Source organism: Triturus cristatus, unplaced genomic scaffold (assembly GCF_964204655.1).
Source record: "Triturus cristatus unplaced genomic scaffold, aTriCri1.1 SCAFFOLD_255, whole genome shotgun sequence".
Taxonomy (NCBI): domain Eukaryota; kingdom Metazoa; phylum Chordata; class Amphibia; order Caudata; family Salamandridae; genus Triturus; species Triturus cristatus.
Window position 1 is genome coordinate 956681 of NW_028187355.1, and position 24473 is coordinate 981153.

Sequence of the window (24473 nt, forward strand, 5' to 3'; positions counted from 1 at the left end):
AGTTGGGGGGGTTTTTTGGCCCGCAGGGGTGCAGGGTGGGGGGAGTTGGTCATGGGGTGGGGGTGGGGGGGAGGAGGGTTTGTTTTGCTGTGTGTTTTTTGTTTACAGGGCGAGGTACTGATTTTTGTCCACATCTGGGAACTGTGCTGCAGGCTGGGGGACCCTTGGTCTATTGGGGGGGATGGGGGGGACGGGTTGAGGCTTATGTCATGGAACGTCAATGGGTTGGGGGACCGTATCAAGCGGGGTGTAGTACTGCAATATTTGCGTCGTTTGACTCCTGATGTGGTGTTTCTCCAGGAGACGCATCTGGTTGGCAATGTTTGTCATGCAATGAACAGGGGGGGATACCGCCTCGTGGCCCATTCTGGTTTCACAACTGGTTCCAGGGGGGTGGGCATTCTGCTGCGAACCTCACTTCCGGTGGAGATCACTAAGATAGTCTCGGATGACAGAGGGCGCTATGTGTGTTTGATTGGGAGGTGGGAGGGGCAGCCCCTTGCCCTGGTTTCAGTTTACGTCCCCCCGGGCCTCCAGAACTCCACCTTCACTGACTTGGGTCGAATGCTGCTTGACCTTCCGGACAGCCTCCTGCTCATGGGCGGGGACTTTAATTCTGTGGTTTCGGGTGAACTGGATCGTCACCCACCGAGGACCCTCCCCGCTGCCCAGGCATGGCTGGGTGGGATGCTGGAGACCTTCGGCCTGGTGGATAGTTGGAGATTAATGCATCCGACCCAATGTCAATTCACCTTTCACTCGGGGGCGCATGGGAGTCTCTCTAGGTTAGACTACTTCCTTATGCCCGCGGCGTAGACTGGTCGGATTCGAGAGGTCAGGCATTTGGCGCGGGGTATCTCCGACCATTCTCCGCTGTGGCTTCTTTTTGACACCGGGCCGCGGTCTGCAGGACGGATCGCTCCCATTAACCCATGGTACCTGCGAGACCCTACGACTCGTGACAGCCTGGTTAAGGCTATGGACCAATACTTCCTGGATAACGAGGGGTCGGTGTCTTCTGCAATGTCCCTGTGGGAAGCCTTTAAAACCGTGATCCGCGGACACGCCCTTTCCCAGATAGTGGTGGCTAAGAGGGTCAAGAGTGAGGCAGTGGTGAGGCTGGAGACTGACATCTTGGGGCTGGAGTCGGCCTTGGAGGCGAATGTTACTCCGGACGGGCTCCATGCCCTCAGCCTGAAACAGTTTGAATATAGGTCCCTGGTCACTGACGCGGCCAAAACTATGTATAGGGAGCAGCAGGGTCGACTGTACGATGCCGGGGACAAGGCGGGAAAGTTGATCGCGTGGCTGGACAGGAAGGAGAGAGTGAATCGTGTGGTCCCGGAGTTGCGTGCGGCGGATGGTGTGTGTGTGACGGAGCCTGACGAGATTGTGGAATGTTTTGCCGACCACCTCCGGGCTGTGTACTCCCCAGTGACTGACAGGGATGAGGACGACTCTCGCCTTCTACTGAGGGATATCGCCTTGCCCTGCCTGTCCGTTGAGGACCGTGAGCGGCTGGACGCCCCCTTGTCGGCGGATGAAATAGCGACCGCGATCCGCTCCCTTCGCTCGGGCAAGGCTATGGGTCCCAACGGTCTGCCTATTGAGCTATATAAATTGCGCCCCGACAAGCTTGCGCCCTTCCTCAGTCGCATGTTCCGTGAGTCTCTGGCGGCGGGTTCCCTCCCGGCCGATCAGCGTTTGGCCACGATAGTCGTTATCCCCAAGGAGGGCAAGCCGCGAGATCGCTGTACGTCTTACCGGCCTATTTCATTGCTAAATGCGGAGCCTAAGATCCTGGCGAAAGTACTTGCCAATCGTCTTTTGAGCGTCGTGTGCGATCTGATTCATCCGGACCAATGCGGATTCATCCCGCATCGTAACACCGCTCTTAACTTGCGGCGTCTTCATGGCGCCCTTGCCAGGGCGGAGCTCCTCTCTGAACCGGCCATGCTGGTTTCTTTGGATGCCACGATGGCTTTTGATACCATCGAATGGCCATTCCTCTGGGCTGTCTTGGCTAAATTTGGCTTTGGGGAAGGATTTATTGGCTGGGTGAAGCTTCTGTACACGGGACCCATGGCTCAGGTGGTGGTGAACGGGCGGGTCTCTCGGCCCTTTGCCCTCGGCAGGGGCACGAGGCAGGGATGCCCGTTGTCCCCTTTGCTCTTCGCTCTCGCCCTGGAGCCACTCGCGGCTTGGCTCCGCTGGGAGCCCTCGCTTAGGGGGATCCGGTGGGCCCCGGGCTTTGAAGATCGGGTTTCGCTGTATGCGGACGATATTCTCCTATATCTCACCTCACCGCGGCAGTCGCTCAACGTCCTCTTTGACGTTCTGACTTCCTTTGGGAATAACTCGGGTCTCACGATCAATTGGTCTAAATCCTGCGTCTATCCGATCTCCGGTGGTCCTCCACTCCTACCGCCTCGGCTTCCGATCCAGGTATCTCTGAGCGGCTTTAAGTACCTGGGGATATACGTTTCGCTGGACCCGGTGGCTCGCTATGAGCAGAATCTCCTGCGTCCGCTCCGGCGATTGCGAGAGGATACGGCCCGGTGGTGCAGGCTGCCCCTGTCCCCGCTGGGTCGGGCCGCGCTGTTCAAAATGATGTCCCTTCCCAGGTTCCTCTATGCACTCCAGAATTCCTTCGACGTCATCCCAGTGGCCTACTTTCGGGAGGTAGAGAGCCTGCAGAGGAGACTGGTGTGGGACGGGCGGGCGCGTATTGCTCTTGCTAAGCTTACTCTCCCCTGGTACGACGGGGGCATCGCGCTTCCCGACATTCGCAGGTATTATTGGGCCGCGCAGCTTTCGGCCATCAACCATGCCACGTATGCGCCTGGCCTGAACCCGGCGTACGAGATGGACAAGTTCCTGCTTCCCGGCGGGGACTATAACAGGGCGCTGTACTCCCGCTCGGCTGGCCGGACCCTTACGGGTCCTACTAAGATTGCGGTGCGGACCTGGAGGGCCGCCACTGCGGCCACGGGCTGGGGTGAGCGACTGACATGTGCTACTCCTTTGTTTGCCTCCGATCGCCTGGGGAGCCTCTGGACTACGAAGGGGTTTGACCAGTGGGACACGATTGGTATCAGCAAAGTGGGAGACCTGTGGCAAAAGGGCGCGGTTAAGACTTTTGCGGCTCTTCAGGCCGAATATGAGCTTACGGACAGGGAGTTCTTCCGCTATGCCCAGGTTCGACACGCCCTGCTCTCGGTCTTTGGAGAGGGGACCAAGATCCCGGTTTCCTCGCCCCTCGAGGACCGCATACTTGACGGACATGTCCCGGACAGTACTATTTCTTTAATTTATAAGAAACTGATTAATCATCGGGCTGACCTCTTGGTGCGCCTTCGGGAGGCTTGGACGGGGGATGGGGTGGAATTGGACGACGAGGACTGGCAGTCTGCACTGTCGTCCCCCAAGGAGGTCGCCATTCCAGCCCGTCTCCGGTTGGTACAGCTTAAGATTCTTCACCGGGTGTATGTGACGGGTCCTCGCTTGGTCTCGATGGGATATTCCGACGATGGGCTCTGTAAGCGGGGTTGTGGGCTCAGTGCCACCTTTCTCCATATCCTGTGGGAGTGCCGCGAGGTGGCGGACTACTGGCGCCGGGTGCATACGGTTATGGGACAGGTCACTGGGGTTGTGCTGCTGCCGGAGGTGCGTCGCTGTGTCCTGAATGTGTGGGAGCCCAATGATTATAGCGCGGCTCAGACTCGGTGGGCGGCCCTGGGGAACATGATTGCCAAGAGAGATATAGCGCAGCTTTGGGGTGCTCAGCGGCCGCCCGCCGTGTCAGTATGGAAGGAGAATATGGACTGGTGTATGTTCAGGGAGAAGACTGTGTATGTTGCCCGTGGTAAGCCGGGGGCATGGGGCAGAATCTGGGGGCAATGGAATGCATATCGCGGGGGTATCTGTACGCCCCCCCTGGTGGACACCGATATCGCCATGTCCCCCTGACCCTTGACGGTTCCGGGCACTTTTTGTAATGACTACATATGGACGTTCATTTCCCTTGGCCCCCCCCCCCCGTCCCCAGCCTCCCGGTACTCCTTCCTTTCATGTGCTGCTTAATGGTCTGACCTGGAGTTCCCCGGAGGAAGCCTGACCTGCGCCGTTTGTCTTTATGCCTCGCCTTTTGTTTTTCTTTTAGTTTTCTGTGTTTGTTGGATTTAAGTCTCCTGTGCCTCTAGAACTATCCGGACTCACTACGGGGCCGACCCCCGGGAACCGACTGCAGCTTTGATAAATGTATATTTCATTCTGTACTTAGCGGCCGGCCCTGGTGGTTGTAGGCCCGTGCTTGTAATCGAATTATTGTTCAATAAAAATTTAAAAAAAAAAAAAATACATATGCCAAGCCATCAGTATACCAAGCACAGAAAGCATAGACAATTACACTAACATATATAAATGAGCAGCGATGCGCAATTACAGTACCTACAGCTCAGATGCGAACATTCTGGCCTGCTTAATTTGTCAGGCTTTTAATCAATAATTGATTTACCTGCCCTATACACCCCCATCTGAAATCACCGTGTCAAGTCTGACACACAGAATCAGCAAGAATAATCAAAAACGAAGAACACACGAACCTGTTTGGTTTCTTTTATAAAAACAGAATCAGCAATAATAATCAAAAACGAAGAACACACGAACCTGTTTGTTTACTTTTATAAAAATGAGCTATGCATCTTCGTCAACACAATGTACCCTAATGTCCCAGACGAAGACGCACCTCTCATCTCTCCTCACATACTTTTAACCACTGGATCATTTATCCAATGCAACTGGTGGCAGCTTGTGGCCACAATTCAAAAATGTCTGAATTTGAAAATCGTTTTTATATAGGCACATAGCCCTTAAAATTCCAAGCAAGAGCAACATTTTACTTTCTGGCCAGAAGCAATATAACAATTGCTAAAAAATAAAACAAATCTTCTCCATAGACATTTCCTCGGGGCACTGTTTTAGCACAGAATAGACCAAGGGAATCTTTCTCGACTTACATTTCTCAGCTGCCCTGTCTTATCAGAGAAGCTAAAAATAGCCCCTCAGCGCGGCCTGAGCCTGGGCTGCCAGCCAACTTTTTTTTTGTTGTTCCGGCTGCAGGCATTACACAGATGCGATGTCAGAGAAGCTTTCTAAGCAGTGCCTCTGTTCTGCTCCTCTCACCGGCCCCCACCTACACTGGCTACAAGGTCAGAATCTGTCTCCGATTTCTGTATCACATACTGCTCTACACAGCCCCCACCTTCTCCTCACTCTGAAGCTGTCAAAGACAAAAAGACTACTCAATTCCATAAAAACTGCAATAATTCGCTCAATTGAAAAATTATTTTTACATACAATTTGCACTCAGGGGGTCATAATCTCACCGACTTGACCCAGCACATTGGCTCACTGGACCACCAAGAACACAAACCTGTATTCTTGAACAATTTGCAAATTCGAAATACCCACAATTCTTTTTTTTTTTTTTTTTTTTTTTTTTTTTTTTTTCCAGCTAAATTTTTCAAAAATTACTCTTTCATAAGAGTGTTTCGTTGTCCATCTACTTGTTCTGCTTTTACTCGGATACCTTCCTCAACTAACATATTTTCTCGAACTTTTTTTTTTGAATTCTCCTTACTCTTCTCTTCCTGCCTACGTGCTTTTTCCGTACGTCTATACGATTCTTTTCGCCATAAATCAATGGCGTCTTTCTGTTACTGTCTGGCTATCTTTTTCCATAATTCTTCTTCTACTCTCATGATGCAATCTGCATCCCATGTCCCAACTGCGGGCCACCTCTGACTTTCTGGTAAATCCTTGGTGTAGTTCACCCATAAATCAAGAAATAATACGGCATCTAGGCCATGCTTATGATACATAAAGTACCCTGGAGTGTCCCTAGGTGGAATGGGAACAGCTTCTTCGAGTACCCCTTTTCTAGTTGTGATCTGTCTTAATTTCGAAAAGAGCGGCATATTGAGAACTGATCTGATACTTGATCTTGAACAAACTTAATACAATAAACACGATAATGAACATTCATTCACACCACAATATGCAGGACGTTTTAACACATTAAACATTTAACATTTAAATGAACAACAATGATGATCGTCTGCAAAACTAAATCACCAAGCATAATTCTCGACAATAACTAGATACTTCGGAATACTTGATATACTGCTAAACAGTACATATACACTGCTGAAACAGTGCAGACCGGATTTGTGTACCCAAATCCGTCTTGACCGGCACAACCTATGTGCACGTCAGAACGCCTCCCCGGCAATGGTACTCACCGGGTAGCTCGGAACGGAAGGCCTCGGAAACTGAACTGAACTTGAACCGGACTGGACTCGACTCGAAAACTTCGGACACTCTGGACACTTGGTGGGCCTCTGTATACCTCGGACACAGCTCTCTCGCAGGTGGGCTCTGGGTAGGACAATCTGCGTTCCTCACCGCCTCGTATGGATGCCTGGTCGCAGTCTGTCCCCTTCGTTGGCCTGAGGGAGTTGGCGGGAAGACCCGCGACATGCGCGCTTGAAGTCCATCACGGCTGTGGAAGGGGCAAAACTGGACCTTCATCTCCGGCGTGTGGGGAAAGAGATTAAACTGTTCGGGCGCCATTATGTGGTAAATAAAATATTACGCTGTCAGACTTTTAAAATATAAATAAGATCATGCATAAAGCAAGAGGCTGAGTCTGTGGTATCAGGTTCATAAAGGGATTTATTCCAATAACTCGAGTCAAAGGGAGAATATTTCCATCACCAAAATTGGATCTGGAAAGGGGCTCAAAAGTATTCTCAATATTCTCAAAACATTATTCACAGAGTACAGTATATATACATTTCTCAATTGTACGTAAGCAAAAGAGCAAGAGAGAATGAGATAAGAGCATGTGGGCGTGTAAGTAGGCGTGAAGGTGGGCGTCCATTTGATGATAATGGGTAATTTGTCATGTGTGGGTGGATACCTGGAGAATCCTGCAATGTCAGCAGAAATATTTGGCAGAGATGCGTGCGCAGTCGCATGACGTGTGATAGACGTGCAACTAGAGGGAGAAAGGGACTTGACATTTAGCTCTACATGTGGAGACAAAAGTCTGGGGTTATGTCAACCTAATCCCAAATCATATCTAACATCCTATGTTTAAAGAACTATGTTATCCAAAAGAAAGGTCTCTCGGAGTAGAACCTTATTCTATACTGACTATATTGACTGTGAGTGCGTGTACAAGCGTCTAAGTGTCTACACTAAATGCGAGGGGGTAGGAATATTCCATGGTAACAGGGCTATGAATTACTTGCATAAAGACAGAGAAGCCGGGCCCTTTGCTCGGTAGCTGGAAGAATGTTTACTTAAACTACTAGACAGGAATGCATTGGGCAGGGAACGGAGCAGATAATTTCGAAGGTGAAATACAGTTTTTGGCAGAGAATAGGCTGATGTCAGGCTTCGTGAGCCGTGCAGAGAATGAGACAAAGTTCATGGTCACAGATGCAGGCTCAGACTGGAGCTTTCAGAGGCAGAAGGCAAGAAGAGTTTGATGACAGAATCAGGGCCTACTTGCCTGGACTGTAAAATGGCATAAGTGAACCATATAAAGCCGGTAGCCTTTCATACTTAGGAATGGAATATCCGGCCTATTCATGGCGGATCTGACAGAGGACATGTTGACGGTGGACGCACATGTGTTTGCGTCTTCATAACTGGAACTGGAGGGAACATACATGTACTTGTGATTCATACATGAAACCGTTGGGGTCCAAGATAGGGGACATAACTGATCAGAAAAATCCATATTTCCACAACTTTCTACGACCACCCAAGGCGCAGCTCGGCCACATCTGTTGGATGCACTCCATGAGGCTCTGGAGCAGCACATCTTACTTCCTGATTGGCGCCGTACTGAGATAGTGGAGTTCCTTAAACCAGGCCACCCCCAGAAGAACCATCTTCTTACCGCCCCATCTTCCTCCTAAATTTTTAACCCAAACTGTTGGGTAAGATCCTTGCTGACCGCCTCCGCACATATGTCCAAGAACTGATCCACCCAGACCAGGCTTACTTCATGCTGCACCGGTCTGCCCAGCACCATATTAGACGGGTCCACAATGCCATTGCGAAGGCCCCGGAGCTGGGCTGCCCTGCGGCCATTCTTTTGGCTGATATAGATAAGGCGTTCGAGTCCCTAAGTTGGACTTATTTATTTCAGACTCTCTCAACTTTGGTCCACGCTTTTTGTCCTACATATAATTATTACTCACAGAGCTCTCGGCCTCTGTGCGGGTAGCAGGTTTTCGGTCAGCACCCTTCCCAATTCGTCGGGGTACAAGGCAGGGTTGCCCCCTGTATCCATTGCTATTTGCACTCGCCACAGAGCCCTTAGCTACATGGGTGCGGCGGGACCCATTAATTCGTGGGTATGAAAGGTCACAGGATCAGTCTGACAGAATTGCGCTATATGCAGACGACGTACTATTCTTTTTAAGCGATCCTGGATTTTCCCGCCCCCGGATTCTCCAGATACTTTGGGTGTTTGGGGAGACCTCCGGCCTTGGAGCTAATCCAGCAAAGCCAGTGTTATTTCTAGTATGCGGAGCCCATGGGCGCGGCTCCTGGGTTTCGCAGTTATCCCACACAACCGAGGGCTTCAAATATCTGGGGGTCTTCATCTTGCCTTGTCCCACGATATCTTGGGCACATAATATCAATCCACGCACGTGATTCGCCCAGGTTAATGCACTCCTTAATAATTGCCTATGTGGAGGGGGCGACGCCTGTGTTGCGCTACGAACCTGCATGCAGTCGACGTACTGTGGCTGTCGCCGAGCTTCCAGGCTTCCGAGCATGGGACCTCATTGGAATCTCTACCCTGAACGACATTCTGCTGGGACCCACTCTCAAATCTTTTCAGCAACTGCAAATAGAATACCACTTGCACCGGACACAGTTTTATAAATATCTGCAGCTGAGACTCGCCCTGACTCCCCTAATCTGCTCGCTGGGAGGTCTACCAGAATTTCACCCCACTAGAGAGACGTTTACTAATGGGGGATCTTGGCACGCATAAGATCTGGGAAAATCTACCAGACACTGACTACTCATACCCAAACCACACTACACAAAACCCGGGATGCGTGGGAAGCAGACATTCCCGACCTTACAGACGATGACTGGACTGAGGCTCTAGCTAGTCCCGAGGTGCCACTATAGCCGCACAATACCGCCTAATTCCATTTAAATACCTCCACCGAGCATACTACACCCGCTCCACCCTCTGGAGGATAGGCGTTATACAGTCCCCCACATGTCTGAGATGCAGAGAATCAGAGGGGACGTTTCAACACATGGTCTGGAGCTGTGGGGCACTGCAACCATTTTGGCATTCAATATCTTCTTGTCTGGGTCTGGTCCTGTCCTGGTGTCTTCCATTCGATCCCAAGCTTTTCTTACTTCACAGCACCGAGGGGATAGGGGAAAATCACTATAAACAACATCTTCTATTGTTGGGCCTCACATTTGCCAAGAGGGGCATTGCCCAAACGTGTAAGGGTACCTCCCCGCCATCAATGGGTGGGTGGAGAAAGGCCATGGACAGATGCATGGAGGCTGAAATCGTGGTGTACCAGGCGCATGGTTGTCCACAAAAACATAGGAAAATATGGTCTTGTTGGGCAACAGACCGCGGCATAGACCTGCCTCCCCTGCCACCATTAGACCCTCCCTAAACCAGGCAATCAAATCAAACTGGACCATATTTAGGGTAGATGAGTCGCTCTGTCTTCTAAACATATACCCCTGAACATTTTGCTTATAGTTAATCATGTAGTAACCTGTGCCAAGTTTAGTTATTGGGCCTGTATGTTCACAGGCAATGTTGTTGTTTGAATATAATTGGTACCATCTCATATAAGCTGTATCCGAAATATATGCTTCGAGCACCGACGGCTATGTACCGTCAAAGTCAATAAAATTTGTTAATAATAAAAAAAAACTGCACTCCATATATCTACACTTATTTCTTGCACTTTCATCTCTGCAGGTAAAACTTCAAGAGTGGCTGCGTCTTCTGAAGAAAGAGGAAAAAAGTATTCAGGAATCTACATTCAAGGAAGAGGAACAATATAAAACCATGCGGGTGAGTGGCTGCAGTGAGTGCTGTGTCTCTGTGTGTCTGTATATGTCCATGCCCATGTCTTTTTGTGACCTCTTTGGGTTCAAGAACACAGAGGCTGATGAGTCACCCTACAAACTGGGTCATGGTCCCCACCAAATAAATATACTGACGGGAGTCACTGCACTTGGATATTGCGGCTGAAACCGGCCACGGGCTCATCCTAAAAAAATCATAAAATCAAGAATTATTCTTCTGATCCTAAGGTAGTACTTACATACTCACACGGTGTGTGTTAGAGTATGTGTGCAAAGTTGTGGCATTATCTGGCTGCGAGTACGTAGCAGTGTGTGTGTGTGTGCGCGTGTGTGTGCGCGTGCATAAGTGTGTGCATGCATGTTCACACTTGGGTGTACATGTCTAAGTATGTGTTCAAGTATGGATGGCCCTGGAGTTATCTATGGGAGTGCATGCATGTGTGAGCATCTCCATATCCGTCTGTGTTTTGGGCCTGAATTAGTGCCTGTGTGTGTCTGCATATGCATCTATAGGTTTTGAGATACAGAGTATGCAAATACATGTGCGTGTCTATGTGCATGTGTGGTTGAGGGTTGTGTATGCTTTAGTCTGTATTTATTGGCTGTGGGTTTGTACTTACGTATGTGGATGCCTCTCTATGGGTTTGCGTATCGCAAGGTCTGATATATGCATGAGTGGTGAGTTACACAACGGTGAGATTTTATATGCATGGATTTGTGAGTGTATATATGTATGGATGTGTGAGTCTGTGCCTACATGGACTGAAGATATCCATCTGTGAGTTTGTACAAGGTTTGTGTGTGAGTCTGCACATTAATGTGTGCATTTATATGAGTGTGTACCTCTGGGTGTGTGTATGCGTGGATCGGTAGTGATCTATACATCCAACAGACAAAGCAAGCCTGGTGTAAGCCCCTTCCTAAACAAAGGTTTTAGCAATGTAATCATGCTATGGTATTGTATATACAACATCAAATCAGAGAACATCCAACAGAGTTCGCCGAAGTAATGGAAGCTCCAACATTGTGTACATGAGTTTTAACCCACGAATAGTTCATCTAAACCAAATGCCCTCTAATCTTAGCACGTTTCGGGACATTTACATTCCCTTCTTCAGGACATAAGCATTTCTAATTCTAGGAATGAAATGGGCAGAGCTCAGCTTCAGCCTCTGACCTTGGACATTCTCTGTTCTGCTCAATCCTCATTGCAAGGTTTTCCTGCAACAGTCTTATTAATCGGCCTTAGTTTGACGCGTCAGTTTTTATGCCTTCATTAGACCTTTCTTACAGGGATAGGCCACAGCTGACGGGAATGTCCCAGGATAACTGGCGCACTTAACCCTGCCTCAGGATGGGAGAAGGGGCAGGCCTGTAACGTTGAAGCCCCTTCAGCAGTGGTGCACATTTACCACCACTCTGACACTGCCATTGGTCGTGATATTAAAGTAATCAACAGGGGGTGTCTGTAGAGATACATTTAACAAGGGTGTCATTGCATAAACCTTTCATGGTATCTGATAAATCCTCCCACAGTTTTCATGAAGTGTTTCTCCTAAGGTGCATTGGGTCCTACTTTATTGTACTCATTTTGCAGACAGAGGAACCAGATCCACCCTCTAAAGCTTTGAAACTGCTTTAGTTGAATTTTATGGCGTGACACAGAGGCTAACATCATGCAAATCTCCTTTATTGCCAGCTCACGGCAGCAACAACTGAAGAATATAGAACTTCAATAACATTTTAATAGGCTATAAAGTCCCCCTGCATGCAGTGTTCTCCCTTTCGTTGTTGCTTCTGCTCACACGATAAGTACAGCCTTTATAATACTAATACTGAGGGCTGATTTCGATGTCGCCGGTCCCGACCGCCTCATTAGGATGCGACGGAACACTGTTCTGTCGCATGCCTATATTCCACTATGGAAGCATGCATTCCAGCTGTAAACCGGCCGTAATGCATGCTCCCATAGTAAAATTGGAGGTACGGTTCATCCCTGCACCCAGTGGCAGGCACCTCAATGTGCCAGCCACAAGGTGCAGGGATCATCAGGGGGGCACCATAGGCACCCCTAGGACTCCAACTCGAGGCTGTGCACCAAAGGGGGCCCTGCTGGGGGCCCCAAACATGTTTTTGACATGGTTTCCATGTCGGGCAGACCGGCCCTTGAGATTACAGGCCGACTGCTGAATGGCAGACGGGCTCTTAGAGCCCGTCGGAAGCAAGCCGGAATGACCATCCAGTTAACTTTCCGACTGCCTACATCTTATTTAATCTTATTTAGGAAAGTAAACCGAATGGCCCATTACGATGCGGCCCTAAAGGCTCCGACCAAAGGTCGGAGGCTTTACAGGGCATATCATAATCGGTGCCTTATTGAGTTATTTTACCTTGAGATATACCACCCTCCTCTATAGAAAATAAGAATAATATCCATCTCCTACCCTAGTACTAACACGCTCAACCAGGTTATTGTGTAACTTCCCATGTCTCCCAATGTCTTTTCCTAACCCTAGGAGGGAGGGTGGTTGTTCTTTTATATTTAACTTCCCCTCTCTTACAGCGTCGGGTCGGAGGTCCTACTACCTCCGTACCCAACACAACTTTTCGGCGTTTCCCTCGGCTCCTTAAGGCCAAGAAATACGCCCTTGCTGTGGACTGCTCTTTTCTCTCAAAGTCCGACTCCATGCCACTTGTTGCTGCAGGCCAGCTTTCTTTGAAAAGTGTGAGCCCGCATCCCGCTGCCATAATAGCGGGAGCTTCTTGAAAGAAAAAAAAAAAGGGGGTTGCGAAGGACACCTCCCACTGAGGCCGTCGCGCTGCGCACGCGGTGACTTACCCATCACCTGCAGTCCAGTGGAGTCATCTCACAGACGTGGCCACGGAAGAGAGTCCGTCTACTTATCAAAGATGCCGGCAGCCCTCCTTTTCCCTCAGCGACTGCTGGCCCATGTAAATAAAGGCAGCGGTGCGATGCACAATCATCGCACAGTTTAATAAATAACAACAGAAAAAAAGAGATAGTCTGGGGCACAACAATAAAGAAAGAACCACACAATTAGAGGAAAGACCCTTAAGAGATGGTCAGCCACACTCTGTACACGCCTGTGCCATTTTAGGAGATTGGGACCCCTGAGCAAAGACACTACAGTGGCCATTTGAACTGATTGGGCAAACTGCTTGAATTCTGGCAGTCGCAGTCCAACGAACTGCCAGAGCAGCTGTTTCCTTACACTGAGCCCAGTAATCTTAAATAATATTTACCTTCTGCCATGTCCCTTGAGCCTTCAGAGAATACTATGGAGCATAGACTGGAAGAACTTCTAAATAAGGCACTGGATAAGGTAATGGGACACTGGATGACACAATTAATAAAAAAGTGAAGGTTGTCTCCAAGAAGGGTTGGCCAGTTGCTGTCCCAGGGCACCCTGAAGGGGGAGATGGGGTGATTAAGGTCCAGAGGAAAGGGGCTGCAGGGGAAATCCTGCCAAAGGGTGTAAAAAAAAGCACAAACCCTCAAAACAAATGACTTCACGATTTTGCGGTGACAAGGATGGTGCCTCGGGCACTGCAGATGGGCAAGAAAAAGGCCCAGAAGTACCTGTTCCCATCACTTGCGATGAAACATTGGAGGATGAAATTAACCTATCCTGTTCCTTCGTTTTTGATATGGATATTGAGGAGATAGAGGTGAGGAATATGGGTACAGCTGACGAGTCATCAAAGGCCTCCAGGTCAAAAATGGGCATTGTTGACCCATTCGGAGAGAGTATGTTTGACCCGCTCAAACAACCCTTGTCTCCAGAGTTGGCTCCATCGCGGCATTTTGCCGAGTACCTCACCTTTTGGCTTAGGAAGGAAATACCAAAGAAGTCAGGTCCCGTCTTAGATCCGAATGCCCACGCCCCGCCCTCCCGGATAAAGTTGGGTCTACCTCAGAGTTAGACGCAAAGGTGGTGGCTCTAAGCGTCAAGGGAGGAAAAGGCCCTAGGAAAGGTATCGATAAAGGCCTCAAGTCCTGCCAAGACTGTCTACTTGATATTACTGACCCACTCACAAAGACGTTTGTGATGGCTGAAGTGGCTCATCTTAAAGACACCCTCATTGACCCCAAGGAATTGCGCTAATGGGCACAAAGAGCCATCTGCCTCCTGGGGAACGCAAATACTGCACTCTCAAATGAGAGAAGAAAAAGCATATTGCAAAAAATATATCTCAAATTGGTCAAACTGGCCACTAGCGGAGGGGTAGCTGCCTCCCAGGATCTACTTTTTGGGGGACAATTTTATTAGGGACGTAGCTAAGTACATCGGAGCATTTAACTCAATTCAGAAGTCCTAGAAAGCCATCAAGAAAGTTTTCCAGGATAGGGTTTTTGGCAGGGCCGGGAGAGCAGGGGGTCGGTTCCTTAGCCGTGGCCAAAGCTCTTCAAGACCCTACCTTTGCTCCACATTCGTCATTTATACCCACAGAAACAAATACCTCATGGTAGAGGCTTCAGAAGTGAGCGGAGACAAAGAGGCTTTTCAGTAGGTAAGAACTATGAAAGACCTTTCAGATACCCCTATAAAGGTGGAAGGCAGACCAGCCCAATTTTGTGGAAACTTGAACTTGGTGAATCAGGACCCTTTGGTCCTAGACACAGTAAAGGGATACAAGATCGAATTTACAGATACACCGTTACAAAGGAAAATTCCCCCAGAACTGATATTCTCACAAGAAAATTCTATTTTAGTAGCACAAGAAGTAGAGGATTTATTGACCAAAGAGGTAACGGAGTCAGGTTTTATCAGCAATATCTTTCTAGTGAAGAAGAAGGACAAAGGGATGAGACCAGTGATACATCTAAAAGAGTTGAACGAATGGGTTGTCTACCACAATTTCAAAATGGAAGGGATGCACCTCCTCAGAGATGTGCTAAGGAAAGGGGATTGGCTAACTCGGTTAGATCTTAAGGATACATACCTGACCATCCCAGTTTGGACTCCACACCAAAGGGTTCTCCAATTCACCTGAATGGGTGGACCATGGCAATTGTGCAGTCTCCCTTTCGGACTTTCTTCATTCCCTTGGTGTTTCACTAAGGCTCTTCGTCCCATAGCGGGATGGCTAAGGGCGAGAGGGGTGAGACTAATAGTTAACTTAGACAATATCCTGATAATGGCACAGTCCACATAAGTGGTCTCACGCCACATAGAACTTACAATGAGCCTACTAGAACACCTGGGTTTTGTCATAAACAGGAAAAAATCTTGCATGGTACCAATCCAGGAAATGCAGTTCTTGGGTTTTGTCATGAACATAATAAGGGCAGAATTGAAATTGCCAGGGAAAAAGTTAAGGAAACTTCACAAGAATTGAGGAATCTCTTAGGGAGAAAGAAATTTCCCTTGTGGGCTCTAGCAAGGATCCTAGGCCTTCTGTCCTCAACAAGATGAACAATCTACTGTGCACTCCAAAGACTCAAAGCCAAAGCATCAAGAACATGTCAATCTTATTCTCAAATGCTGTCTCTGGACCTGGATTCAAAGAAGGAACTACGTTGGTGGCTGAGGAATGAAGAAGCATGGAATGGCAGAGCCATTTTTGGGTAAGACCCGGAGATAGTGATAGAATCAGACGCGAGTTTAGAGGGATGGGGTGCAAGATGTGACGACTCATCAGCAGGGGGACGCTGGACCGATCAGGAGAAGGAGTTGCACATCAACTGCTTGGAATAACTGGCCGGCTCATTTGCAATTCGCTGCTTCACCAAAGACTTAATGAAGTGTTCTGTAATGTTGTGCATGGACAACGTATCTGCGGTCAGATACGTCAACAAAATGGGGGGCCCTCACTCCAAGGGTCTTGCAGATTTAGCCAAGGTCTTCTGGGGTTACTTTCTGAGCAAGGGCAGGCATGTCAGTAGCAGCGGAGCATATCCCAGTATAGAGAAACAGTGTTGCGGATTGGTTCTCCCAGAATTTCAGAGACTCTATCAATAGGAAGTTGAACATGGAAATTTTCCTCAGTTGCCATTCGATATGGGGACCCTTCGGGTGGACCTCTTTGCGGACAGATTGAACACTCAACTGTCAACGTTTTTCAGCAGTATGCCAAACCCTTAGGCCTCAGGGTGGATGCCTTCCTTCCGAATTGGCAGGGCCTAACACCTTATGCTTTCCCTCCTTTTGTCATGTTACCAAGACCTACTACTGCTACCTAAGCTATTGTTGCACGTTCGCAGAAGCAAGGAGGTCTCAGTAGTGATAACACCGCTCTGGAGGTCACAGGCATGGTTCTCAATTCTACTAGAAATGAGCATAGGCTTACCAATCTTAATTCAAACTTTCAGGGAAATAACTACAGGTCCAGACAGACGGAGAGTCACATCCTCTTGTAGAGCAGGGACATCTGACGCTGATGCCCTGGAGGATTTCAGGAGACAATGGCAGATCCAGGCCATTTGGCAGATGCTTGTAGACTCATATCGGAGTCATGGGTGCCTGGCACAAGGAAAGCATATAGACTCACTTGGGAGAAATGGATTTGTTCCTTTGAAGGAACTAAAATCCTGTTTCAACTGATTTAGTACATGTAGTTAATTACTTATCTGATTTATTCACATCATGACTCTCTTAAAGAACAGTTAATGTCTGCAGATCAGCTTTTTCAGCATGTCACTGCCTTGTAGACGGAGTCTCTGTGGGACAAAACTTACTGACTAAAAAATTCCTGCGAAGTATGTGGGTACTAAACCCACCTTCTGTATAATATGCTGCATTATGGGACATTAGAGATGTCCTACAGGTCTTAATAAATTGAGGAGAGAATTTTGGGTTATCCCCAAAGCGTATCTTTTATAAACTCACTGTCTTGCTATGCCTGGTATCTTTTAGATGGACTTCAGACGTAAAAGCCTTAGACATCACCAGCAGGGCCTACCAATCAGAAAGGGTTGGCTTTTATTTAAAAGGAGAAGAGAGACCATGTCAACTTCTGTTTTCTACCCCTTCTTTACAGAGAAGGAAAGACTTTGTGTAGTGAAATGCTTGATGGAATATGAGAGAAGGACTGTGAGTATGAGAGGAAATACATAACAATTGCTAATATCCTATAAATCGCCGCATAGAGCAGTTTCCTCCCCAACCATAGCAAGATCGGTGTAGGAAGTAATGAAAGAAGCAGGTGTAGACATTACTATGCTTGGTGTACACTCCCTTAGGGGTGCATCAGTCTCTAAACCTCTCTTCCCGGGAGATATCCTCGGTGCTGCGGATTGGTCCAATGAAAGTATGTTTAAAAGTTGCTACTTTAGACCTGTTACAAGCGCTATTGACAATGTATTAAATGCACTTTAAACTTGCATAATGATAGCCTCTGTGTCATGTTAACCACAACAAGAGCTGCTCCTAGTGTAGTGACCACTATGAATTTATGGTTGAATTGTGAGTGTAGGCATCTCACAAAATGTGACGGACTGGTCTCACACACCACCAGGTGTCATGCTTCATCATTGACCAGTCCTCGCCCTCTAAAACCTTGGTTTGATAGAGGGCGGGCATACACCTGACGATAGGGATGCACTTCTAAACTAAGTGGGGGCCCGTGAGAACGTGAGTGAGGGTAAAAATCATTCTAGTTATCAAATTATGAATTTTAATATGGCTGGTAACTATATGATATTAAAATCAGTGCACGGTATATGGGGAAGTGATTGTCCCCTAACTGTAGTGTAAGCGGTCGACATGTTTCTGCCAAAATCGCCCAAGTGGGTCCAGGGCATTCATCAGGACCTTAGTACAGAAATCGGGCTCCGTTCTTACCAACTTATGATAGGAAGATACCACTATGTGGGTGGGACCTGAGTCACTCTCCACTAAAGGAAATGGCTTCTAAATTCAAGCCCTAAACAGCAAAACTACTTGCCCCATGGGAGGAGGGCAGAGGAAAACCCCTGTAGTCAAACCCAGGTATCATGCGTTGTTGATTAACGGCCCATTTGCAGCCATGGGCTCTCATTGTTGAGCTCGTTCTCCCAGGCTCGCAGGCAATCAATCAATCAATCAGTGATACTTGTAAAGCGCGCTACATACCCGTAGGGTCTCAAGGCGCTGGGGGGGGGGGTGCCGCTACTGCTCGAACAGCCAGGTCTTCAGCTTCTTCCTGAAGGAGAGGTGGTCTTGGGTCAGGCGCAGGTCGGTCGGGATGGAGTTCCAGGTCTTGGCGGCCAGGTAGGAGAAGGACCTTCCTCCTGTAGTCGCTCTTCGGATGTGGGGGACGGCGGCGAGGGCGTGGTTGGCTGATCGGAGGTGGCGTTTGGGAGCGTAGAAGTTGACTCGGCTGTTGAGGTAGCTCGGGCCTTGGTCGTGTAGGGCCTTGTGTGCGTGGGTGAGGAGGCGGAAGGTGATTCTTTTGTTGACGGGGAGCCAGTGAAGGTCTCTCAGATGTCCGGAGATGTGGCTGGTTCGTGGGATGTCGAGGATGAGTCTGGCTGAGGCGTTCTGGATCCGCTGGAGTCTCTTCTGGAGCTTGGCGGTGGTACCGGCGTAGAGGGCGTTGCCGTAGTCCAGTCGGCTGGTGACGAGGGCCTGGGTGACGGTCTTCCTGGTCTCGGTGGGGATCCACCAGAAGATCTTCCGTAGCATGCGTAGGATGTTGAAGCACGCCGAGGAGACGTTGTTGACTTGCCTGGTCATGGAGAGGGAGGAGTCCAGGATGAAGCCCAGGTTTCGTGCATGGTCTGTCGGTTTGGGTGCGGTGCCCAGGGCGGGAGGCCACCAGGAGTCGTCCCAGGCGGAGGGTGAGGAGCCCAGGATGAGGACCTCCGTCTTGTCCGAGTTCAGTTTCAGGCGGCTGGTTGTCATCCACTCGGCTACCTCTTTCATCCCTTCGTGCAGGTTGGCTCTGGCGGCGGCGGGGTCGTTGGTCAGGGAGAGGATCAGCTGGGTGTCGTCGGCGTAGGAGATTATGCTGAGGTTGTGTTTGCGTACGATGGCCGCGAGGGGGCTCATGTAGACGTTGAAGAGGGTGGGGCTCAGAGATGATCCTTGGGGGACGCCGCAGATGACTTCGGAGGCCTCTGACTTGTACGGTGGAAGGCGGACTCTCTGTGTTCTTCCGTCGAGGAAGGAGATGATCCATTCCAGTGCCTTGTCCTGGATGCCGATGTTGCTGAGGCGCGGTACTAGGGTGCGGTGGCAGACCGTGTCGAATGCCGCGGAGAGGTCTAGGAGGATGAGGGCCGCTGTTTCTCCCTTGTCCATCAGGGCTCGGATGTCATCGGTGGCGGCGATGAGGGCGGTCTCGGTGCTGTGGTTGGCTCGGAAGCCGGACTGTGAGGGGTCGAGGGATCTGTTCGTCTCGAGGAAGGCGGCCATCTGCTTGTTGACGGTCTTCTCGATGACTTTGGCTGGAAACGGGAGGAGCGAGATGGGGCGGTAGTTCTTGAGTTCGGTGGGGTCCGCTGTGGGTTTCTTGAGTAGAGCGCTGAGTTCGGCGTGCTTCCAGCTCTCAGGGAAGGTGGCGGTGTCGAAGGATGTGTTGATGATGTCTCGCAGGTGGGGTGCGATGACAGCGTCGGCTTCGTTGAAGACGTGGTGAGGGCAGGGGTCGGTCGGTGATCCGGAGTGGATGGAGTTCATCGTGCGGATGGTGTCTTCGGTGCTGATCGGGGTCCAGGCGTGGAGGGTGGTGGTGGGGGGCGGTTGTTCGGTCATGGTGTGCGTTGGTTGGTTGTTGAAGCTGCTGTGTATGTCCGCGATCTTGTTGTGGAAGTATGAAGCGAGGGAGTTGCAGAGGTCTTGCGATGGGGTGATGTCGTTGTTTCCTGCGCTGGGGTTGGAAAGCTCTTTCACGATGTTGAAGAGTTCCTTGCAGTTGTGTGCGTTGTTGTCCAGCCGGTCCTTGAATGCTGTTTTCTTGGCGGCGCGGATCAGCTGGTGGTGTTTCCGGGTGGCGAGTTTGAAGGAGGTCCTGTTGTCCGGTGTCGGTTCCCTTCTCCAGACTTTCTCGAGGGCTCTGCAGTTCTTCTTGGAGCTCTTGAGTTCGTCGGTGAACCATGGGGCCTTCTTGCTGCCGGGTCTGCTAGGCGGGGTCCTCAGTGGGGCGAGTTCGTCCGCGCAGTCGCTGATCCACTTCGTGAGGTTGTCGGCGGCTTGGCTGGGGTTCGCTGAGCTGGCAGGAGGGTGCTGGCTCAGGGAGGTGGCGAGCTGGTCTGCTGAGATCTTGTTCCAGCTTCTGCGGGCGGCCTGTTGCTGGTGGTGGTGGGTCGTCGTTCTCTTGAAGGTGAAGTGGACGCAGCTGTGGTCCGTCCATTGAAGCTCAGTGGCGTGGCTGAAGTCGATGTCTGTGCTGGAAGAGAAGACTGTGTCGAGTGTGTGTCCGGCGAGGTGGGTGGGGGTGGACACCAGTTGCTTGAGTCCCAGGTTGGCGAGGTTGTCGAGCAGGGTGCTGGTGTTGCGGTCGTTGTTGTTCTCCAGGTGGAAGTTGAGGTCCCCCAGGAGGATGTAGTCAGCGGAGGGGAGGGCATGCGGGCTGACGAAGTCGGCGATGTCCTCGCTGAATTGTGTGCGTGGTCCAGGGGGTCGGTAGATTAGGGTGCCTCTGAGGGTGGTCTTCGGGTTGGTGTGGATCTGGAAATGCAGGTGTTCGGCGCTGGTCAGGGTGTTGTCGGTGCTGGTCGTGAGACGGATGGTGCTCCTGTGGATGATGGCGATGCCTCCTCCCATCTGGTTGGCGTTTCGGTCCCTCCGGACGATCTTGTAGCCCTCTGGGATAGCGATGGCGATGTCGGGAGCTGAAGAGGCGTTCATCCAGGTCTCTGTGAGGAAGGCAATGTCTGGGGCTGTGGCGTCTAGGAGGTTCCAGAGTTCGATGGCGTGTCTGTGGACGGAGCGGGTGTTGAGCAGGATGCACTTGAGGTGGGTGCTGCTGGTGTTTGACTTGGCGGGTGTTGGTGCGAGGCAGGTCCGGATGCAGGAGAACTTGCAGGCGTGGCAGCTGAAGGGTCCGTGGGTGTGACGTGGTGTGGCTTGGTGGCACTCTGGGCGTCGGCCGGTGTTGAGTGCGTTGAGGGTGGCGGCTGAGTACGTCCTGCGGGTCGGACGGGGTCTTCGAGGACCAGGGGTCCTGGCGCTGGTCGCGATCCGGTCGCGGACGGGCGCAGACGGGCTTACCTTTGGCGCGCCTTCGGCGCACAATCGGCGCGCCCGCTGCGCGTGACCGCTGCGCGTTCGCACGGTCGCCATTTAAGGCGAAGTGCGCGGGTGGGCGGAGCAGCTGGGAGGCGGGAGCGGGGAGGGTTACAGAAGAGAAAAGGGGCGGGGACAAGCGGCGGTGGCGGGAAGGGAGGGCGGAGGGCGGCGAGGTAGGCGGACAACAAGGAAGGAGAGCCTAAAACATGGGCAGAAAGAAAAATGCTAAACAGGCACAAATAAGCGACAAAACACGGAAAAAAAAAGAGGTTAAACGAAGTAAAACAAAAACAGGCACAAATGATCGTCAAAACCAGGCAAAACAAACCCCGCAGCGGAGGCAGCCGGCAACCGGCAAACGAGGCGGCAGCGAGGCAGAGGGCAGGCAGGGGGCACACGCAGCAGCTGGTGGCCGTGCGGCGCGGGGGTGTCCCACAAGTGGGTCACACTCACCTGCGTCGCACGGTCGCCATTTAAGGCCAAGTGCGCGGGTGGGCGGAGCAGCTGGGAGGCGGGAGCGGGGAGGGTTACAGAAGAGAAAAGGGGCGGGGACAAGCGGCGGTGGCGGGAAGGGAGGGCGGAGGGCGGCGAGGTAGGCGGACAACAAGGAAGGAGAGCCTAAAACACGGGCAGAAAGAAAAATGCTAAACAGGCACAAATAAGCGACAAAACACGGAAAAAAAAAGAGGTTAAACGAGGTAAAACAAAAACAGGCACAAATGATCGTCAAAACCAGGCAAAACAAACCCCGCAGCGGAGGCAGCCGGCAACCGGCAAACGAGGCGGCAGCGAGGCAGAGGGCAGGCAGGGGGCACACGCAGCAGCTGGTGGCCGTGCGGCGCGGGGGTGTCCCACAAGCGATAGACCCATCTGTGCTCCCTGATGTGTAGGGCTTTCATCAGGTCAGATTTGCGTTTCTTCATGACCTCCAGGACAACCCACTTGAGGTCTGTGTCTCTGTGATTTGTCTCAACAAAGTGACGTGTCAGTTTGGTATTGGTCTTTTTGCACCTAATGGTGCGCCGGTGTTCATCGATGCGGACCTTTATTTTCCTGGTTGTCATGCCTACATACTTAAGGCCACACGGGTACGTTAAGAGGTACACGCCATTCTCCGTGTTGCAGTTACTGAAATCGCGTAATTGCCAGGGATTGTTGGTGCCTATGTCTACCTTCTTTGTATTGGTTGTGAGGTTGCAAGACGTGCATCCCCCACAGGAGTAGTGGCCCACTGGTCGTGGTTGGTTCCATAGTGTCTGTTGTTCTTCTCCCTCAGGGGCCGTCGCCTTGGCCTGTACTAATTCGTCGCGTAAGCTTTTGTTTCGTTTGAAGGCAAACAGAGGTGCTTCCCATTGTTTCCCTACGCTGTTTAGGGTGTGCCAGTTCTTTCTGATGATCTTCTGGACTGTGTTGGAGACAGGGGTGTATGTGGTAACACATACCAGTCTTTTTGTGTCCTCTTTTGTGACATCCTCTAGTAATGACTCCCTATTGTTGTTTCTTGCTCTTTTTCATGCTTTTCTCACCATCCTCTTTGGATAATGGCATTCCATGAACTTTTCCTCCAGTCGTTCTGCTTGTGCCTGAAACGTTTCAGTATTCGTCCAATTCCTTCGAACTCGAAGAAACTGACCCACCGGGAGATTTTGCCTCAAGGCTTCGGTGGTAGCTCTCATAGAGGAGTAAACGGTTTGTATCAGTGACTTTGTTATGTACCTTAGGTGTGATACCGTCACTGGTGAGGGAGATATCCAGATTTAGAAATACTGCGTGATCCTTGCTAATGGCGTGTGTGAACCTGAGGTGCTCGTCCTTGGTGTTTACCCATTGGCAAAACCTTGTTGCCTCTTCCTCTGTCCCGTTCCACACAATGAGCACGTTGTCTATGTAGCGCTTCCGTACTTTCAGATGTTTGAAGAATGGGTTGGTCTGGTTGAGGATGTGGTCGTCCTCAAATTGTTGGACATAGAGGCTTGCCATGCTGGGGGCAAAATTGCTGCCCATGGATGTTCCTGCAATGTGGTGATAGATCACATCTTCAAATTCAAAAAAGTTCTCCGTGAGGGCTAGTTTGGCACATTCCATCATAAATTGTTGGGGAGTGATGAATTCCCAGTCCATGTTCAGGATGATGTGTCACGGACCCCTCATATCCCAAGGGCTGCTTTTCCCTGGCCAACTTCAATGCGACGTCCCGGTCTCGGTAGTTGAGTAACTTCGCTATGATTGGCAAGGCAGCACCCCCGGGGAAGGTCGGGGCCCCAGAGAACGGAATTGGAGAACGCATCCTCCCCAGCAGGGCTTTCAGAAGCTTTTCAACAAATTGTTCCATATTGCCCATGGGTGTGGCCTCCGGAAGTCCCGTAATTCGCAAATTGCATCCCCGGGAGAGAGCTTCTAAATCCTCGGTCTTATCCTGTAAGACCCTCCGCACCCTGCCCAGTTGCTTGTGCTCAGTGTCAAGCGTGGTATGCGCTTCCTCCACCTCAGTCAGTCCGCGCTGCGACATGTCCAGCCGCTCGGCATGTTTGTCTAATCTTTCCACCATCCTGTCCATGCGGTAAGATAATGCATCAATTTTCGTGCCGAGAGATGAAATGCCGCTCTGCAAACTTTTTTCCATGGCAACTAGCAAGCCTCGGATATCCAGACTTTGTTCCTCTATGGGCTGGCCATGCTCTCTGGAGGCCGTTTCAGCATAAACGTCGCTGGATTTGGACCGCTTCTGATCAAATGACAGCTTTGGCTGCGCTCTATCCACTCGACCCATCTTTGTCCCTCGCAGTTATTACAACCTGCTGGAGGATTGTTCCACGCTTGCTGGTGCGCCAGCTTCCTATTACCACTGCACCCGGTGCAACCCCTGCAGTGAGCGTTCTTCATGCGCGGTACTCAGGCTTCAGAGTCGCCGCCTGCCTCTATGCCCAGGGCCTCAGTGCACCGCTGAGTATTCGGAGTATCAAGCGCCGAGGTCCGCCACAGTCTTCCTACTCCAATGTCATATGCAGCCGCACTATGACCTCATCAGGCTTGCCTGGGAACCACTCGTCCACTGCAACTCGGGCCTGGCTGTGCGATCTCCGTGGGGGTCTGGGAGATGAACCCCTCCGATGGTCTGCCGTCGCGACTCAGCAC

The 24473-nt window shown here is 50.7% G+C and overlaps 1 protein-coding gene across 1 annotated transcript in view; it reads left to right on the forward strand.

Moving 5' to 3' along the window:
- LOC146771209 (E3 ubiquitin-protein ligase TRIM11-like) overlaps window positions 1–24473 on the forward strand; it is a 43228-nt gene that overhangs the window by 16875 nt on the left and 1880 nt on the right. Inside the window, exon 2 of the mRNA XM_085640292.1 lies at window positions 10055–10150. Within this exon, the coding sequence (XP_085496418.1) occupies window positions 10055–10150 (96 nt within the window). The remainder of the gene's footprint in view (window positions 1–10054; window positions 10151–24473) is intronic.